This window comes from Physella acuta, unplaced genomic scaffold (assembly GCF_028476545.2).
Source record: "Physella acuta isolate Inbredline_101_S28 unplaced genomic scaffold, ASM2847654v3 ptg001995l, whole genome shotgun sequence".
NCBI lineage: Eukaryota > Metazoa > Mollusca > Gastropoda > Physidae > Physella > Physella acuta.
The window spans coordinates 126923-145489 of record NW_026733500.1 but is presented as its reverse complement, the minus strand read 5'-3'; the positions used below and the strand labels follow the sequence as shown (position 1 = coordinate 145489).

The 18567-nt window shown below is 36.3% G+C and overlaps 1 protein-coding gene across 1 annotated transcript; it reads left to right on the top strand.

Annotated features, from left to right (window-relative positions):
- Positions 1–11788: 11788 nt before the first annotated feature.
- Positions 11789–18096, top strand: LOC131931645 (microtubule-associated tyrosine carboxypeptidase). Its single transcript, XM_059288474.1, has 7 exons — positions 11789–11846; positions 13189–13803; positions 14009–14121; positions 14464–14627; positions 15454–15586; positions 16054–16226; positions 16922–18096. The coding sequence occupies exons 2-7, from the start codon at positions 13309–13311 to the stop codon at positions 17182–17184; spliced, it is 1341 nt and encodes a 446-aa protein (XP_059144457.1). The 5' UTR covers positions 11789–11846; positions 13189–13308; the 3' UTR covers positions 17185–18096.
- The last annotated feature ends 471 nt before the right edge of the window (positions 18097–18567 follow it).

Below are 18567 nucleotides of genomic sequence, written 5' to 3'. Positions count from 1 at the left end.
TTTGACACCCGTAATTGATTTATGTGGGTTCGCGAAGCGATCCCACCGGGAGGTATGGTAATTAACGCGAAGCCAGCGTTAAGTGTGGGAACATCTGTTACCACGTTAATCGATTTTACCGATCGCTTTGTTAGCTCCGCGAAGTACATAGGTCATTATGCAACAGCTGTTGTGCGACAGCTGGTGGTGTAATTAGGCCGATCAACCGTATAAATGACCGCGAAAATTTTGTTTTAATCACTTCAACTTCGGACTTCACACCAAACTTCACCGCGACTTATCCAGCCTGAGACCTCTGTTGACTCCTGAGACTAACCCACGCCAACTTTATCAACCATCACATCTACCTAACCCTATACGGACCACATCTTTTGTGCGTGTTTATTCTATTAAAGGTAAGGTTAATATTACTTTTGTTTTAGGGGCGCTAACCCCGTTAAAATCAAATCTTATTAAATACGTAGTCACATGTTTTTAATTTTGTATCGTACACCGAGGTAAGGTGAATAGTATGAATTATCCTTTACATATCCTTTAAATAAACCTTTTTCTAAATAAGTACTCACATGTATTCCTTTTTAGTGTACAACCAACCCTACGAGACAGCCGCTCCATCGACTGATCTATTGAGCTACATATCCATCCCCGTTCCAGCCACTAAACTAAACGTTCCAGCTACATCCAACTACACAACCCCAGATCGAACTTAGACGTGCAAACCCATAGGTACGTTTCATTTTCAATTTAGTTTTAAGTATGTATTTTATTTTATGCATTTTATTTTATGTATTTATTTTATTCTACAGCCAACGACCTACCCAAGCCTCCAACTACTAGACACTTCATCAATAAGGGAAGCCGCCCAAACAAGCAGCCACCCAGCCATGACTCGTTTCACATGCGAGATCTGCGACCGAGTGTTCACCCGTAATCAACTTTTCATAAGGCATCAAGAGACAGCACATGGTCGAGGAAGACATCCCTGCACAACTTGCGGGAAAGTATTTACACTACTTTCCAATTTGACAAGACATTGTAAAACAGCACACACCAACCAAACATCACCGACCGACACCCCATCAGCAACCAACAGTCAAACCATCCAACCCACATTAGTGACCGACACACATACTGTCCAACTCTCAACAGCGAGCCAAACAGCTCGTACCGCGACCAACACTAGCCCCTTAAAACGACAAAGGACGTATGACGACATATCAAACAACAAACGCGTAAAGACTAACATCGACAGTAACCTTAATTCACACACCACTATTTTTCCTGTAGACGACCTTAGGGGAGATGCAGTAGACTTACACACGTCCACAGACAAAGCTTCACCCACATGCTTTCTTACAGACATTCCTGACTTTATTAAACATAGTCACTCCATTAACATGTTACAAAAGGATTCGAATTTAAAACCCTACACAGACAATTTTTCCTTTTTTAGATGTTTAGCCAGACATTTAGGAGCACCCTTAAAAGATCTTAGAATTCCAACATTAAATCTCGCGAAACAGTGGCAAGCGCACCAAGGTCTCGGGACCTTGGATAATTTTAGCGGGGTTAGGTTGGTCGAAATCCCCCTCTTAGAGTCCTGTTTTAGTGTAAATATTGAGATTTTTGAATTTAACGAAAACCAGATCCTTTCTCCGAAACTTAGAAGTAATGATAGGTTTAGGGAGACTGTGTATCTTTTATTTTTTCAAAATCAGTTTATGTACATTAATAATATAGGTGGGGCGGGTCACTCTTTCGCGTGTTCTGTGTGTAACAAATTATGGCCCACCGTTAAACAATTGAACAGACACGTGAAAGGGTGTAATGGGGGGAAACCCGTTGATAGGTATAAGGGAGGGGTTTATCACACACAGCAAACAATCTGGGAGTTTTTAGCGTCCTATGGGGTAGTTGTAAATAGTAATTTTGTTTATCCCTTCCGAGCAACTTACGATTTCGAATGCTATTTCGACCATACCGAGTTACCCACGTTAGGTAGAGTTACAAAAAGCGTTGCCAAACACGTGCCTTTGTCTTGCTCTGTCGCCTCAAACGTAGATGGGTTCCTCGAACCCATCTGTTTTATTTCGACTGGTGACCCTCAAGAATTAGTGACTAGAGTTATTGACAGACTCCACATAATCGCCGAGGCAGCTTATGGAATTTTGAAAAAACAGTTCGAGCCTGTTTTTAAGCAAATCAGGAAGTTATTTCCACCTAAAGCTAGGGGTAGTGATAATAAGTCGAACGACAAAGGGTTTGATAGGTTTCTTAGCGGTAGATTAGACGAGTATTTGCGACAAATGCCGGTTATAGGGTTTAATTCAGGAAAATATGATATAAATCTCGTTAAGCCGTATTTTATTCAGTACTTTTTAGCTTATTCAAACACAGAAGAGGGGTTAGAGGAGGGACCTAGAGCTAGTTGTAACGATGATGAAGACGACGTAGAAGATAAACAAACACCGTTTAAATATGTAGTTAAAAGAAATAATAATTTTATGTGTATATCAACAAATAAATTAAAGTTCTTAGATATAGTTAATTATCTAGCACCAGGGTTTAGCTATAGTAAATACCTCGCCGCATATAATGTTAAAGAGACCAAGGGATTTTTTCCGTACGAATATGTCAAAAATTTAGCCGTCTTAGATGAAACAGGTTTACCTCCGCATTCGGCCTTTTTTTCATCATTAAAAAATTGTAACATTTCAGCCGAGGAGTACGCGACGTGTAGGCAAATTTGGGTAGAGAAGGGGATGCAAACGTTTAAAGATTATCTTATTTGGTATAACAATATCGATGTAAAACCGTTTATCGAAGCGCTCGAGCAGCAAACGAATTTTTACAGAAATTTAGGGGTTGATATTTTTAAAGACGCGATTTCTGTCCCGGGGGTAACCTTAAAATACTTATTCAAAACACTACCCAAAAACGTTTCTTTTTCTTTGTGTTCCGAGCGCGAATCAGAGTTACATAAAACAATCCGAAATAATATCGTAGGGGGCCCCTCCATTATTTTTCATAGACATCACGAAAAGGGTGAAACGTTCATTAGGGGGAATAGTAAAAAGGTGGTACAGGCAATTAAGGGGTACGATGCGAACGCGCTTTATTTATGGTCTTTAATGCAAAAAATGCCGACGGGATTTCCGATTATTAGAAATAGTGAGGAGGGGTTTAGACCGCGTAAAACGAATCATTACGGGGAACAGGCTTTTCAGTGGTTATCGTGGGTTTCAAAAACAAAGGGGGTAACTTTAAAAACCGCGTTTAACGGGGGCGAAGTTAGCTTAGGATCTCGCCATATAAGAGTAGACGGGTGGGACGCGAACACTCGAACCGTTTATCAGTTCCATGGCTGCCTCTTTCATGGACACCCTGACTGCCCTTTAACTAAAGACAGAACAGTAAACCCCATTAGTAAAAGACCCTTGACTGAGTTATTTAAAAAGACAAACGAAATTACGAAGTACCTTACCGAGACTGTTGACGTTAAAGTCGTAGAAATGTGGGAATGTGAGTGGGGGAACCAGAAAAAAATGAACCCAACTATTAAAGACTATTTAAACTCTATTGACAAATCACAAAAGACACCGACACCGACCTATGGTAAGAAATGGCCCCTGACTGAAAAACAGATCATCGATTCTGTTTTAGACGACTCGTGTTTTGGACTGATAGAATGCGACATTAAAGTACCGGATAGTTTAAGAGAACATTTTAGTGAGATGACACCTATTTTTAAAAATACAGACGTTACGCGGGATGACATCGGACCGTTTATGAGACAATACGCGATCGATAACAACTTATTAACTAGCGGTAGACGGACTTTAATCGGTAGCTTTACAGGGGAGAAAATTTTATTAGCGACCCCCCTTTTAAAGTGGTATTTAAATCATGGGTTGGTAGTCAGTAAAATTTATCAAGTCGTTGAATATAATCCGGTTGCATGTTTTAAGACATTTGGGGATACAGTTTCAGACGCGCGAAGAAAGGGGGACATAGACGACAAATACGCGATAACTAGTGAAACAATGAAATTGTTAGGAAACGCGGCATACGGTAAAACTTTGACGGATAAAACACGACATGCGGACATGACCTACTGTAGTGATAGGGATATAGGGGATTGTATTAATAATCCACGATTTAAAAAAATGACAAAACTTACCGACGCTGTTTACGAAGTAGAAACGTTAAAAAAGAAGATAGTTTGGGATCTCCCTCTTCAGATAGGTTTTTTCGTTTATCAGTACGCAAAACTTAGAATGTTAGAATTTTATTATGACTTTATAGACAAATATATAGATAGAACCGACTTTCAGCTATGCGAGATGGACACTGACAGTTTATACTTAGCCTTAAGTACCGATGACTTGTTAAAAGCCGTTAGACCGGGACTAGAACACGAGTTTTTTGACATTTACGACAAATGGTTCCCCTCAGAAGTATGTGACTCACATAGACCACAATTTATAAGCGGCAAAGGCACGGTAGATAGTCATTGTCTGGGGTGTAGGGCTAGGAAAATTTATGAAAAAAGAACACCGGGGTTGTTTAAATTAGAATATGAAGGGGATGGGATGGTATCTTTATGTAGTAAGACGTACCACTGTTTTGGCGAGTATAATAAAACATCAACCAAAGGATTATCTAAAAATCACAACACACTAGGCAAAGAATCTTTCATGCAGGTCCTCACAACAAAGGAACCAAGTGGTGGGACAAACACAGGGTTCAGAGCATACAACACGGGGATATACACTTACACCCAACACAGAAACTCACTTTCTTACTTTTACATTAAAAGACAAGTAGATGCAGACAACGTGACAACATCTCCCCTAGACATATAAGACCTTTTAGTTTACCAACCGTGACTTTAACGAGACTTTAATGTAAATATGTAAATAAGACAGAACCATGACTGTATGCTGATGGGGTTGTATTTATTCAATAAAAACTTATGATATAAACGGTCTTTTTTTTTTTTTTTTTTTTTTTTTTTTTTTTTTTTAATTTTTGATGTGAGTTGTTGTTTTGTTACTTGTCCCTGCAAGTTATGTAACTCGGTATCCTGTATAAGATATATTACTGGAATCAAAATGAACCATTTAAAATACTGGATCCGAGTTGGAAATATCCCTTTACCTCTCTGATCGGTGCCCCAACCATTATCACAATTCGCCCTTCCCCTTCCCTTTGTCAGCAACCCCTTCCCCCTTCTCCCATCCAACCTTGCGTCATCACACTAACCTCAATCCCAACCGCTAGATAAACAGATCGTACCACTACCCACACTATTCCTTGGACAGACAAAGGATGTAGGACAATCTTACAGACAAATATTTATTCAACTAATGTCACAACCCCCTAGAAACCACTCCAACAGACTGGGATACATAACTTGTAGACACCACTTCCCAATGAATATCCCCTTCCTAAACACATTGACATTTACTCTCAAAAGTGACAATGTTCCCATCCAAACTTTTAAATCTTTCCATATACAAATAAAAACATCCACATCCAACTTTGAAATCTGCCTCGGTGAAAACTTCACCGACCCTAGGATGAACACGACCCCTTAATCAATAAAAATTATTGATTTGTACTTTAGAGTGATTAGATTGAATGCTATGTATGCTAACGTCATATCATATTTAGATTATACATCATTATTTTGGTGAAATTTAAATGTAGACATTTTAAACGGTGTGTCATTTGACACGACGTACTATAACGTTGTTGATTTTTAAAACTTGAAGTTTATAATCTTAAGCAAATTTACCACCACCACCACCACCACCACCACCACCACCCGCTTGGTAACATCTGTCGCCACACTTAACGGTAGCTTTGCGGATAACTACTTAGCTCTTTCGATTAAACGCGCGGTGCAAATTTAAAAGTTATATTACAACCCTTTTCGGCGTCAGCGAATCGTCAATATATTAACGATCGTATTATATTACGTTTAACACTTCAAATTATTGGAACTAATTATAAAAGATTATTTCAAGATGTCTAATGAAGATTGGATACTTGTGGCCAGAGGTAACAATAAAGTGACGGAAATACGAACGATGAATCACACCGGATTTAAATTGGCGATTGTCAGCCAATTCATGAACAAAAACACTTTAAATCTTAGAGAGCTTATAGATGGGACCGATCTTAATTTTCCTACAAATTCTGGTGTTAGTATGAGTCGCGTCTGCTTTGAGCGCCTGTTGAGTTTACAGGATGAAATTTTAAAAGCCTTTGATGAATTGGAAAAACGTTAATAAACAAATAAAATATAAGAAGATTTTTGTTCTAATTTAGTGTATGTGTGTGTGTGTGTATATATACGTGTAGCATACGCGTACTAGAAAACCAACAAGGTAATGTCCGGTTGCTCAACCTAATTACACCACCAGCTGTCGCACAACAGCTGTTGCATAATGACCTATGTACTTCGCGGAGCTAACAAAGCGATCGGTAAAATCGATTAACGTGGTAACAGATGTTCCCACACTTAACGCTGGCTTCGCGTTAATTACCATACCTCCCGGTGGGATCGCTTCGCGAACCCACATAAATCAATGACGGGTGTCAAAAAAATTTAATTAGGTGGGCTATCAAGTTGATGATGGTCCAGTGGGTGTGACCAAAATTAACTCGGACAGTGTACGGTCCCTCACAAAAAGAAAAACTTTGCTGGTGAATCGATACGTGCCGGGTGCCATTAGCGAGTAACAGGTGTTGTTAATGTATGTTATTCACAAAGTACACGCTAACGCACCCCTACCCTCAAACCCCATCATTACTCCCCCTCTCATCCACCAACACCCCTATCCGTTTACTATTAAACATACATACAAGTAAATAAACAAACCAACAAATTAAACAACAAAGAAAAGAAATAAACAAATTTAAAAAATGTAAAATCAAAGAAATAAAATAAAATTCAAACTAATAATCAAATTAAAATAATTACTAATTATAAAATAAAATTTAAAAAAATTAAAAATTTAAATAAAATTCAAACTAATTATAAAATAAAATTAAAAATAAACAAAATAAAAATACAAACAAAGTAATTAAAATCAAATTAATTAAAATCAAACAAATAAGCAAATTACGTAACTCGTTAATAAAAATTACACAATATAAACAAAGTAATTAAAATAAACAAGTAAACAAACAAAATTAAATTCAAACTCATTAAAAAACTCATTAAAATTACGTAACTCGTTAATAGAAACTAATTAAAATTTTAAAAAAAAAAAAAAAAAAAAAAAAAAAAAAAAAAAAAAAAACTCATTAAAACTCATTAAAAACGCATTAAAATTACGTAACTAGGTCAATGATTACGTCACAAGGTCAATGATGACGTCACAAGGTCAATGATTACGTCACAAGGTCACCAAAAGGTGACCTACTGACCTACTCCGCATCCGCATCCCCCACCCTAGGGTGGGTGAGTATTTTACTATATCTCATTGTACATCCTGCTCACCCACCCTCACCCACCTTCACCCAGGTGGGTGAGTATTTTACTATATCTCATTGTACATCCTGCTCACCCACCCTCACCCAGGTGGGTGAGTATTTTACTATATGTCGGTGTACCTCCGCATCACCCAGGGAGTATTTTACTATATGTCGTTGTACATCCGCATCACCCACTCCACCCAGGTGGGTGAGTATTTTGCTATATGTCATTGTACATCCGCATCCGAGTATTTTCCTATATAGCCTTTGTTCCGCATCCGCATCCGCATCCCCCTCACCCATACGACCCAAAAGGGACCTAATATACTACTCCCGTCCCACAAACCACATTACAGGTCAAGATGGGTTTGTTGGGATGGGGGTGGGCTGGGGGAGGTCGTCTTTTAGAAGATTAACATTCTCTGCAAAAGAATCATGCGAAAGTCTAAAAGTCTAAACTTAACAATTTACACATGCGACCTATAGGCATATACTATACTATACATGTCTAGACATGTATAGTGTACACGTCGCAAGTGTAAACGCAGTGTATGGATAGGAGTATATTAAATTATTAAAGAGACAGTTTTTTGATGTTGCTGGAACTATGTCAGGGTGAGTGATGCCGTGACCAGATGGACAGTGGCGTGTGCAAGAGACAGATGTGCTTTGTACAGGGGCGGCCCTACATCACACTTGCACTAGGAGAGATTCAATGTTTTTCGAAGAGAGATCTTTATTACTGCATGACGCGCTTAGCTTTTCTATCGTTTTTCTGTTTGTGTCTTCGTATTGTATCTTCATATTGTATCTTCATATTGTATCTTCATATTGTATCTTCATATTGTATCTTCATATTGTATCTTCATATTGTATCTTCATATTGTATCTTCATATTGTATCTTCATATTGTATCTTCATATTGTATCTTCATATTGTATCTTCATATTGTATCTTCATATTGTATCTTCATATTGTATCTTCATATTGCATCTTCATATTGCATCTTCATATTGCATCTTCATATTGCATCTTCATATTGCATCTTCATATTGTATCTTCATATTGTATCTTCATATTGTATCTTCATATTGTATCTTCATGTTGTATATTCATGTTGTATCTTCATATTGTATCTTCATATTGTATCTTCATATTGTATCTTCTTATTGTATCTTCATATTGTATCTTCATATTGTATCTTCATATTGTATCTTCATATTGTATCTTCATATTGTATCTTCATATTTTACCTTCAAATTGTATCTTCATATTGTATCTCCTCATCGCATCTATGATTGTATTATCCGATTATGGCCTACGGCATCTGGTTGTATCTTCCGATTATATCTTCTGATTGAATTTCATATTGAATGCTTTCATCTTATTGACCCACCGCTTATATCTTCCTTTTTTATCTTTCGATTGTCTGTTTTTCTCATTGAGATTGAGTGAGGCTATGTTCCATACTAGGTCAGTGAGCGAACGTTTCGTACTTACAATGTTTCTTCCAATAAACGAAATTTGATTAAATCTCGGGCCACTCAACTACAGCTAACTCATCCTACAGCAAGATATTACATTTTCAACACCATCTAATAAAGGTATCGCCATACAGAATATCGATACACCAAGAAATGTATAGAATATCGATACTTAAGATAAAGCTCAAAATATCGATAACGTACTATAATGCACAGAATATCGATACATACAGAAATGTTCAGAATATCCATACATACAGTAATGCATAGAATTCGCTAAAAAATAGTAATGCACTTACTCGGTGTTACTGGTTGTGTTAGGCCTAAGTATAAGAAGACGTCTTTAATTTTTTTTTTTAGAAAACTAAGTAAAGTATGCATCCTTTTAAAAATAATTATATAAATAAAAAATAAAACAAAAGGAAAACAAATCTTTATAAAAATAATTTCAATATATTGAGTGTGAACTCAGTAATCTCATTGAGTAGTTCCCCCCACCCCCCTCCCACCCCCAATTTTTTCATATATATATATATATATATATATATATATATATATATATATATATATATATATATATATATATACTTTTTACTATATGATATCATGCAAAGAAGTTTAAGAGCATAGAATCTTCTTTAAGATATGTATGCAATAATATAGATAATGAAAATCTCAAGCTTTTATAAAGCGTTGTTGTTTTTTTTAAATATTATTATTTTACCCCTAAGGCTGTAGATCTAGATCGGCATTTTATTTGAATTTTTTTTCCCCCCAGGTGACTAGAATAGTAACATGCACACAAAGCGATGTTTGACTATCGAGACTTTGATTTAACTATGATTTCTTGTCTATACTGCTCGTACGAAAGCACAGGAAAAAAAATCAACTAATTCTGTTTGACCATTCGGTCAACATCAAACAATGATGAAATGGATTTTTAAAGCTCGGTATTTAAAAATAAACCTCAAGGTGGTGTGTGTGGGAGGGGGGGGGGGGGTTGCTTGTGAAAAAAAATACCTATCATCCGTCATCTTGAGTAAGTCTTATCAGCCATCGACATATCAAAGGCTTGAGTTTTAAGGTTGTTGGTTATTTTTTTATTAAAATGTAGGTCAGCGCGAGATTACATCTGTGTAAGGTGTGTGCAGGGGTGGACTGGCTCGCCGGTCTACCGGAAAAATCACGGTGAGCCCAAGGAACAGTAATGGTCCTATTAGTGTTTTAATTTTAAAAATAATAAAATTTGTTGGAATTTTTCTCCATTTTACCATTTTAATTCCTTCAGTTTGATGGGGAAATGACTTGAAATGAGGCTCAATGAAAATTTAAATCTGCTGAAGGAGACCCCTTTCAAAGTTTCCCGCGCCTCTTCGACACAACAGGTCCATCCCTGGCTGGGTAGGCGAAACGTTATTTATTGACGACCCCAAAGTGAAAATATTTTTAGAATATTAAATCAACTGCTAGCTTAAAACCAATTATATAATTAGGTGAATCGTTGATATATTGTGATATTCGATAACAACGGCGTCTTCGTATAGGGGTGAGATCAGGAGGGGGGGCGTATTTTTTTAATCACATTGCGCAACGCAGGAAGAAAAGAAATCGATGACAAGGCAGAATATTATGTGCTTTGTTAATTGGGAGTAGGTGCGTGAGGGTGGGTTTGATGAAGAGGTGGGGGGGGGGGGGTGAGACGGGTAAGGGTCTGTATGAAGTCGCTTTATCACCATTTGTTATAGGGTCTGTCGTAATATGTGAGTCACACTGGACAATTGAGGGTGGGGTAAAATTGCGTGACCTGTTTACAATTTGTTTCACTTTAGCATGTGTAATCTTACTTATAGACCTATGCTAACTGCATTATACTGCACTATAGGCGGTAGATTCTACTGTATGTTGTTTCAGGGGCGTAGCGAGGGGGGGGCGGGGGGTGCGGACCGCACCGGGTGACACCATTTAGGGGGGTGACACCAAGGAAAAAAATAGCAGAATATATAGAGAAAAACTTGAGGGGGGGGGGTGCAAATCGAAAGTTTGATGGGGGGGGGGGGTGCAAATCGAAAACTTGAAAGTTTGTTCCCGGTAAGGATCGCTACGCCTCTGGGGGGTGACACCATAAAGTGCCGCACCGGGTGACACCCGACCTCGCTACGCCACTGTGTTGTTTAACAACGCACCTATTTAACTTTTGACAAGATGTTTTGAGACTTAGGCTAAGGGAGAGAATCAAACATTAATGACAGCTCCACAATTAAGAAATTAATGCACCTTGAACTGTTTTTCTTACTCATTTATTTTTTCCACAACTATTGACAATGACTCCACGTTCTTAGAAAAAATTAAGATCTGTATCTAGATCTAGATTCTAAATTAAAGTAGCTTTAAACTTTAACTTTAAGCTTTTCAACCAGAGGCGTAGCGACCCTTCTCGGCGCCCGGGGACAAACTTTCGATTTGCACCCCCCTTAAACTTTCGATTTGCACCCCACCCCATCAAACTTTCAATAATTTTTTTTCCAACCCATTTTGGCGCCCCCTTAGGTCGGCGCCCAGAAACATTTGTCCTCCCCCAAAGAAATTACTAAAGATTACCAAAAAGTATAGACTAAAGACTCATTTACACAAGTTTAAAATCAAGTTGAAGAATCGAAAGCTTAGTTTACTTTTTGACCTGAATTAGATTCTAAATTATTTTAGATTGGTAAAACAAAAACAACTCTGAATGTCACGGTTGTTTACTTTTTTTTTCGTTATTTTTTTTGTTCAAGGGAGTCTACTCAAAATTGTTGTTACTATCGAAGCTTTTTTTCAATATGGCTTACTAAATCAGTTGTAGGGCTGAGCTTGATAAGACATCAATGAAGTCAAGTAGATATCTATTTTTTTTTTTAATGTTGGGGTCAAGATCATCGGGGTTATAGATCTAGATCTAATAAAAAGCTAGATCTATATTTATTATATTTAATGAAGTAAGCATTGCCTTTTGTTTTTACCGATTTCTGCAGATTATAGATCTAGTACTAGTAATCTAGGGTAATTTTAATCTATCGTTTTCGGTACGTAAAATCGCCCGCGATTTGTAATGTGAAAAACAGGTGACTCCTTAAATTTTAATAATGATTTCACATTTTGAGGAGGATTTATGTTTTAAAAAATTCAAAAATGTTTCCTTGATTCATTTATGTACCTGTTTTTAAACAATTGAATTAAAACTTTTCCGTAATAAATGAAGACTAGCGATGTTTCCAACAGATGCAACCATGCTCATTTACTATAGCAGCCATCTTGTCTAAGTTTTATTTTTATAAGCTTTTAGCGCCAGATTCAGGGGGAAGCCACTCTATTTTACAAATGGCTGCTGTTTATATAGCAAATCTTGCTCTCCGACACTGCTGTTTAAAGTTAATTTCTGGCCAATATCGATATATTTTGCCATTGATTTAGGTTTATTATTCATTTACCTATAATATTTGACACAAAAGTATGACAATATACTTCTATTAAAGCCTTGACAATGAGGTAACGTTTTCGTACATAAATAGCCGCGGGCGATTTTACGTACCCAAAATGATAGATTACCGAATCTAGAATCTAGATAGATACAGTAATTTTAGTATAGGACAGGTAGCCTGCAGGTAGATCCAGAACTGTAGTAGATCTACTAATAATAATAAGTTAAATAACTAATTTTAAATTTAACTTTAACTAATCTTAAATCTAGATATTGAGATTCAGTTCTTCAGGCTAGGCTAGGGACAATACGATTATTTTTATTTTAAATTAAATTAAATTTTGTTTAGCCTAAATAAATTTTTTTATTTTTTTTTCGAGACTCGAAATAATTCAAAATTTCAAGTCATCTCTTCGAATGCTGGACAGAACGTCGTTGTCGTTTATATATAGATCTAGCTTATTTTATTGTATAAAAATAGTAGGGAGTATAACAATTACCTCTTTTTCTTCTGTGACATAACCCACAAATACCCACCCCTGGTGGGGGCAGGTTAATATCACGGAATTGTGGAATAAATCATTAATGGGAAGGTCATTGATCTGTTGGTGAATGGCAAGGGGAGAAGAATTGATAGGGGGAGGGGTAATATCTTAGACCGAAATTAGGTTACATTATTAGCATATGATAGTTTTATTAAATATTTAGTTATTTATATAATTTAAAAGAAGAAATTTTAATGCTTTTTTTTTAATACAGGATTAAAATTATTGTTCAAACTATCACATTAATACATTTAAAAAAAGATTTTTGAAATTCACCTAAATTTACTCATCAATGAGTATTGAAATTCGGAGCTGCTGAATTTGAGAAAGTTAAATGATGTTTGGACTTCACCAGAGCATCACTTTACCAGACATCAGAACTTTAAAAACATCAAAGATTTCTCAGCCAACAAGAAACCCCCAAAAGATGAAAGTAACATTCTGCACTTCAGCCTCTAACAAGAAAAGGGTGAAAAAACACACACAGTCTCTGATTGTATTGAATCCATCTACAATAGCAAAGAAGTACAATAACAAAAAGATTTTCATCAGAAAGGTACCATCTAGTTATGAGCTACCAAGTCGTCTGGACATTTTAGCAGCTCCACCAGTGAGACATCGCATTCATCCGGTTCATCATAGTATGGTCAACATAAGTATGAAAAAGCTACCACTGTTGGTGGCAATAAAACCTGACAATGAGAGAGCAGAGAAGGAGAGGTTCATGAAAACAAACTACAACTACAATCCTTACTTCCTCTACAGAGGAATCGCAGATCCAGATTCTTTAAAAAAGTTTAAAGCCCCATCTGATCAGTATTTGTCACTGGTAGGCTTATACTTTACATACTTTTTAAAACTTAATTATAAAACATTTCCTATTAATATTTTAAAGATAGATCACAGGATACTAAAGAAAATATAATTCAAAAAATGTAAGAAAGTATAGCCTAATGATTTAACATAAAAAAAGAGTTGATTTTAAATAGTTTATTAGGAGATTTATCTTTTATTATTTTTATTGAATTCATAAGGCTGTATTAATATTGGAAAGTACTTTAGCCTACTTTGGAAGTTATGAAACATTTGATAAAGTGACAGGAGGACCTATTTTGAACAAACAGCAGATCTATAGTCTATGTAAATCGTAAGTGATGTTAAGTTTTACTTAAGATAAAAATTATTTCCTTGTACTCAGTAGCCTTTAGTTAAATAAAAAATTCTTCAAACAAATAGAACCAGTGATGGCCAGGTAAATAAAATCTGGTAGACACATTTTGTTAGATTAATTTATTAATAGACTTACCAGAGATTGTTTAGGTCTGCTATAGTCAAATTGTGGATAAGTGTAAGGTGACAAAAACAGTACTTGTTTATGCCTTTTAACCAATCATTATTCATGACAGTCAAATGCTGATATTCACATTATTAATTTGTTAGAATTACACACATTGACACTTAAGTTATTTAAAACATCTTGGATTGTCAGCTATTTGGCCAGTGAAGATTTAGATGAGGAAGTTCAGATCAACCTCAAAGAAGATTTGCTCAGTCGAGGCTCCATGACAAGAACAGAAGGGCGACCTGTCGTGAACATACGCTGTGTTAACCTACGAGAGCATGGAGCAGAGGGCCTATTACGCCATGAAATTGGTAGGCTATAATTTTTAATATGATTACATGGTCTGGGACTAGAGCAACTGCTTGCCTAAAAGTCTTGAGTTCCCATCTAGCCCTTGATCATTAATGCATCCCTGAGTCCACTCAGCTCTAATGCATACCTGAATCAATGTAATCTATATATATATATAATTCTCTTCTTGGAGACGCTAGAAAACAAGCTGTAAGTGCGCTCCCTACCACCCCACCCCTACATGGTCTGGTGAGCTTTGGTTCACGCTAAATGTTTACAATTGTAGAGCCGGGTTTAGTGACGGTTACTAGGGGCAGATAATTTAGTTTGAAACGATTTTAAACTTAGGGGAGGTAACTAAGAGGAGGCTGCTTTCATGGGGGGGGGGTAGGGTAGGGTAGGGGTTGGGAGAAAGGAGGGAAGGAGGGTGGGAGTAGTATCGTCCTTAACGACCTACTGATAGTGTTTTAAAGCAAATATTTTCAGTGGCAGCATTGGGACTGTCGAATTCACAAATTATGAATTACTGAAAAGTAGAAAATAAAACAACTAAATAGCGGCGTATGATATGCCGCGGGTCGGCTCGTGATTAATAATTACAACTTTTATTCTTTTCTTGATAGTTTATTTAAAAATTACAATCATTTTTTTATCTTTATAATCCCCCAAACCCTTAAAAAAACTTTATTCATTTATCTCCAAAAGCTTCTGATAAAGTATGGACTATTAACTACATCTCTCCAGAGTTGTTTGACCTGGACTATTCTCTTTATCTGGCTCCCAAACAAGCTTAGGTAATGTTAAATACACTTCTAATAATTGACTCCAGTCATCTCTACTACCCAGGAACTCATTATTTGCGAAGTTGTAACAACAGCAAGCAGCCCTGGAGCAACCCCAAAGTGAGAGAAAACTTAAACATGAAGCCCTTTAATCCAACAGAGGAGGGTCTTGCAAGCTTACACAGTGTATTGTTGAGGTATGTGTTTCTCTACTTATATTTTTAAGCACTATATTTCAAAGTAGAAGTAAAAGAAAACAGCAGTTGCTGTTTAAAAAGAATAATGTGTTAAATTGCTGGGTATGTGTTTAAATATTTAGAAGTTTCTAAGGAAACAGATAAAGCTTGCCCATTGTTTTAGACTCATTATTTTTCAAAACTTGGGATATCAAAACAGCTTTTAACAACAGTAGTTAGAGGACCAGCCGAGGGGGTGAGGCATTCATAAATATGTTGACCAATGACATATGTTTTGATTGAATTAATTTTTACTTTCACTGCCTGAATGTAACATTGTTAAAGTATAGAAAATTTAGTTAAAGAAACAAAATATTTAAAAGTTGAAAATTTTAACTAAAAATATTTGATTGTCTACTTAATTTTGATGAAAAAATATGTATAGAAAATTAATCTATTAAATGGTGCTTTTTAAAAATCCTCCTTAGGGATAAACCATTTTTGTGGCAGCCTGCACTACTCTACTATACAACTTTTAAAGCTTCAAAAATGTCTTTTAAAGAAATATTCATTGACCTAGAGAAGTATGTCCAAAGCCCTCATGTAAGGTGGGACTGCTGTTTGAGAGCCAAGCGAGGACAAGTGGATACTTCAAGGCCTGGTAGGTTGTATTCACCATGTTGATTGGTGGTTGGGGAATAGTTGTATTCACCATGTTGATTAGTGGTGTACGCCAAGTGGATGCTTCAAGGCCAGGTATGTTGTATTCACCATGTTGATTGGTGGTTGGGGAATAGTTGTATTCACCATGTTGATTAGTGGTGTACGCCAAGTGGATGCTTCAAGGCCAGGTATGTTGTATTCACCATGTTGATTGGTGGTTGGGGAATAGTTTTATTCACCATGTTGATTAGTGGTTTAGGACAAGTGGATGCTTCAAGGCCAGGTATGTTGTATTCACCATGTTGATTGGTATTGGGGAATAGTTGTATTCACCATGTTGATTAGTGGTTTAGGACAAGTGGATGCTTGGTATGTTGCATTCACCATGTTTAAATGGATATGACTATAGTCAATTGGTAGAGAAAGTGGTTTCCTCTTTTAAATTCTCGCATTTTAACACAATGAAAAACCCCTTTTAAAAAGCCAGTTCTGAAATTATTTTTCCAAGCTGCCTCTTCTTTTATATATGCAAAGGCATAACCAGCTCAAGCTAGACAAACAGCAACATCATGTCCCTTCTACTAACAGGTCTAAGAGCATGTTGTTATTTTTGCTGTTTTTTACTTTTTCAGTCATCTTCCCTAAGCTTTTGTCTTCAGTGTACTGACTCAACTTATTTTAAATTACCACCAGGTGGCTTTTTTAAAGATCAAGTGTATTTGGAAGGAGTCTTGAAGCTGCTGAAAAGAAGGAAAACCTTAGACTTTGAGCTTCTGGTTCGACTGGGCAAGGTTTCATTTGAGGATGTTGGCCGCAGCTGTCTCACAGAGAATGCAAAGCTAGACAAAACTCGTATCCCAAAGTTCATGGAAGATATGGTAGTCTATCACAGACAGCTAGATTATATAGCAAAAACCAATGGCCTCACTGACGATGTGCTCAATTTAGTGGACTAGTGCTAGATAATGCTAATGCTAATGTTAATATATACTACTACATCAGTTTTGAAAAACTTGTTTTTGTTTATAGTAAAGAAGTAACTAATTGAAAATGAGTATTTAGTTTAAATAATAAATTGGTGATCTGACTGAAGCTTTAATGTATGTATATAGTATATAAGAGATGTAAAGAAAACATTCATGCTAGTCATAAAAGAATGTATTAAGACATTATAAATGAAATTTTTTGTTGCGTATTCATTTGGTCTACAGCCCTTAATCCTTTTGTCATCATCTTACACCAGGGTAATTAATGGTTAATTATACTTTTGCAAGCCAAATACGGTCAGTATGGGACAAAAATGTTTTTCATTTTACAATGGCATTTAGTAAATGCTTTTGTTTTCTGAAAAAATGGATAATACTGTTAATTAAAATGTTTCTTAAAATATTAACAGCTATTTCTAAGTCATTTTTACTTTAGCTCTTGTTAAAAGGCAGCATGCCAGATGTTACTTGGTTCAGAATGCAGCATTATTATTGTTTTTTCTATTATATAATATAATTTATCGAGCTTATAATATGCCTATTTACTAGTAACATGTACATTTATTACTTTTGCGATGTTTTAACCAAATGTGTAGATTTGTTTATTTGTGGTTTATTTTCACAACTTGTGATGTACTGTACATTTTAAAATGGTAAATTGAGGAAATAAAGGGAGCAGGGCATTAGAGCCCAGTCAATTACTTATTGACCCTAAACCCAATGGGAATAAGGTAGGCATAGGTTAGTAAAACTTCAGGATGGAGTAAGCTTATTCTGGACATTGCTGGTTTTTGTTTTGTATTCTACAGATAGTATGAGATACAGTGTATTTAGCCAGAGGCATTTTCAATTTTAAGCACAATCTATTTATAACTTGAAAATGATGCATATCTTTCTAACTGAAATATATTTCTTACGTTTTCTGATGTACCAATTGTTCTTCCTTTTATTACACAGAAAAGAGCTAATTCTACAAATTTAGACCTCAAAGAAATGAAAATACCATCCAACACCCGATAACATTTTCTATCAGCAACTGTATAGGTAGTAATGTGTATTATAACCGTTTAGACCAGGGGTCTCCAAACTACGGCCCGCGGGCCGCATCCGGCCCGTGATGTCCTCTCATCCAGCCCGCGGAGATCTTTTTGTCCACGGAAAAAAACGTTTGTTGCTGATAGCTGTGAAACCTTGCCCAGAAAAATCAAAGACATGCCTGGAAGAAACTGGCCCCCGAACTGAAATTTGATAGTTAATGCAGCCCTCGGACTGAAAAGTTTGGAGACCCCTGGTTTAGACCAACTATATTTCCATGGTATACTATTACTAGGAGAGCTAAGAAAAAATCTTAAC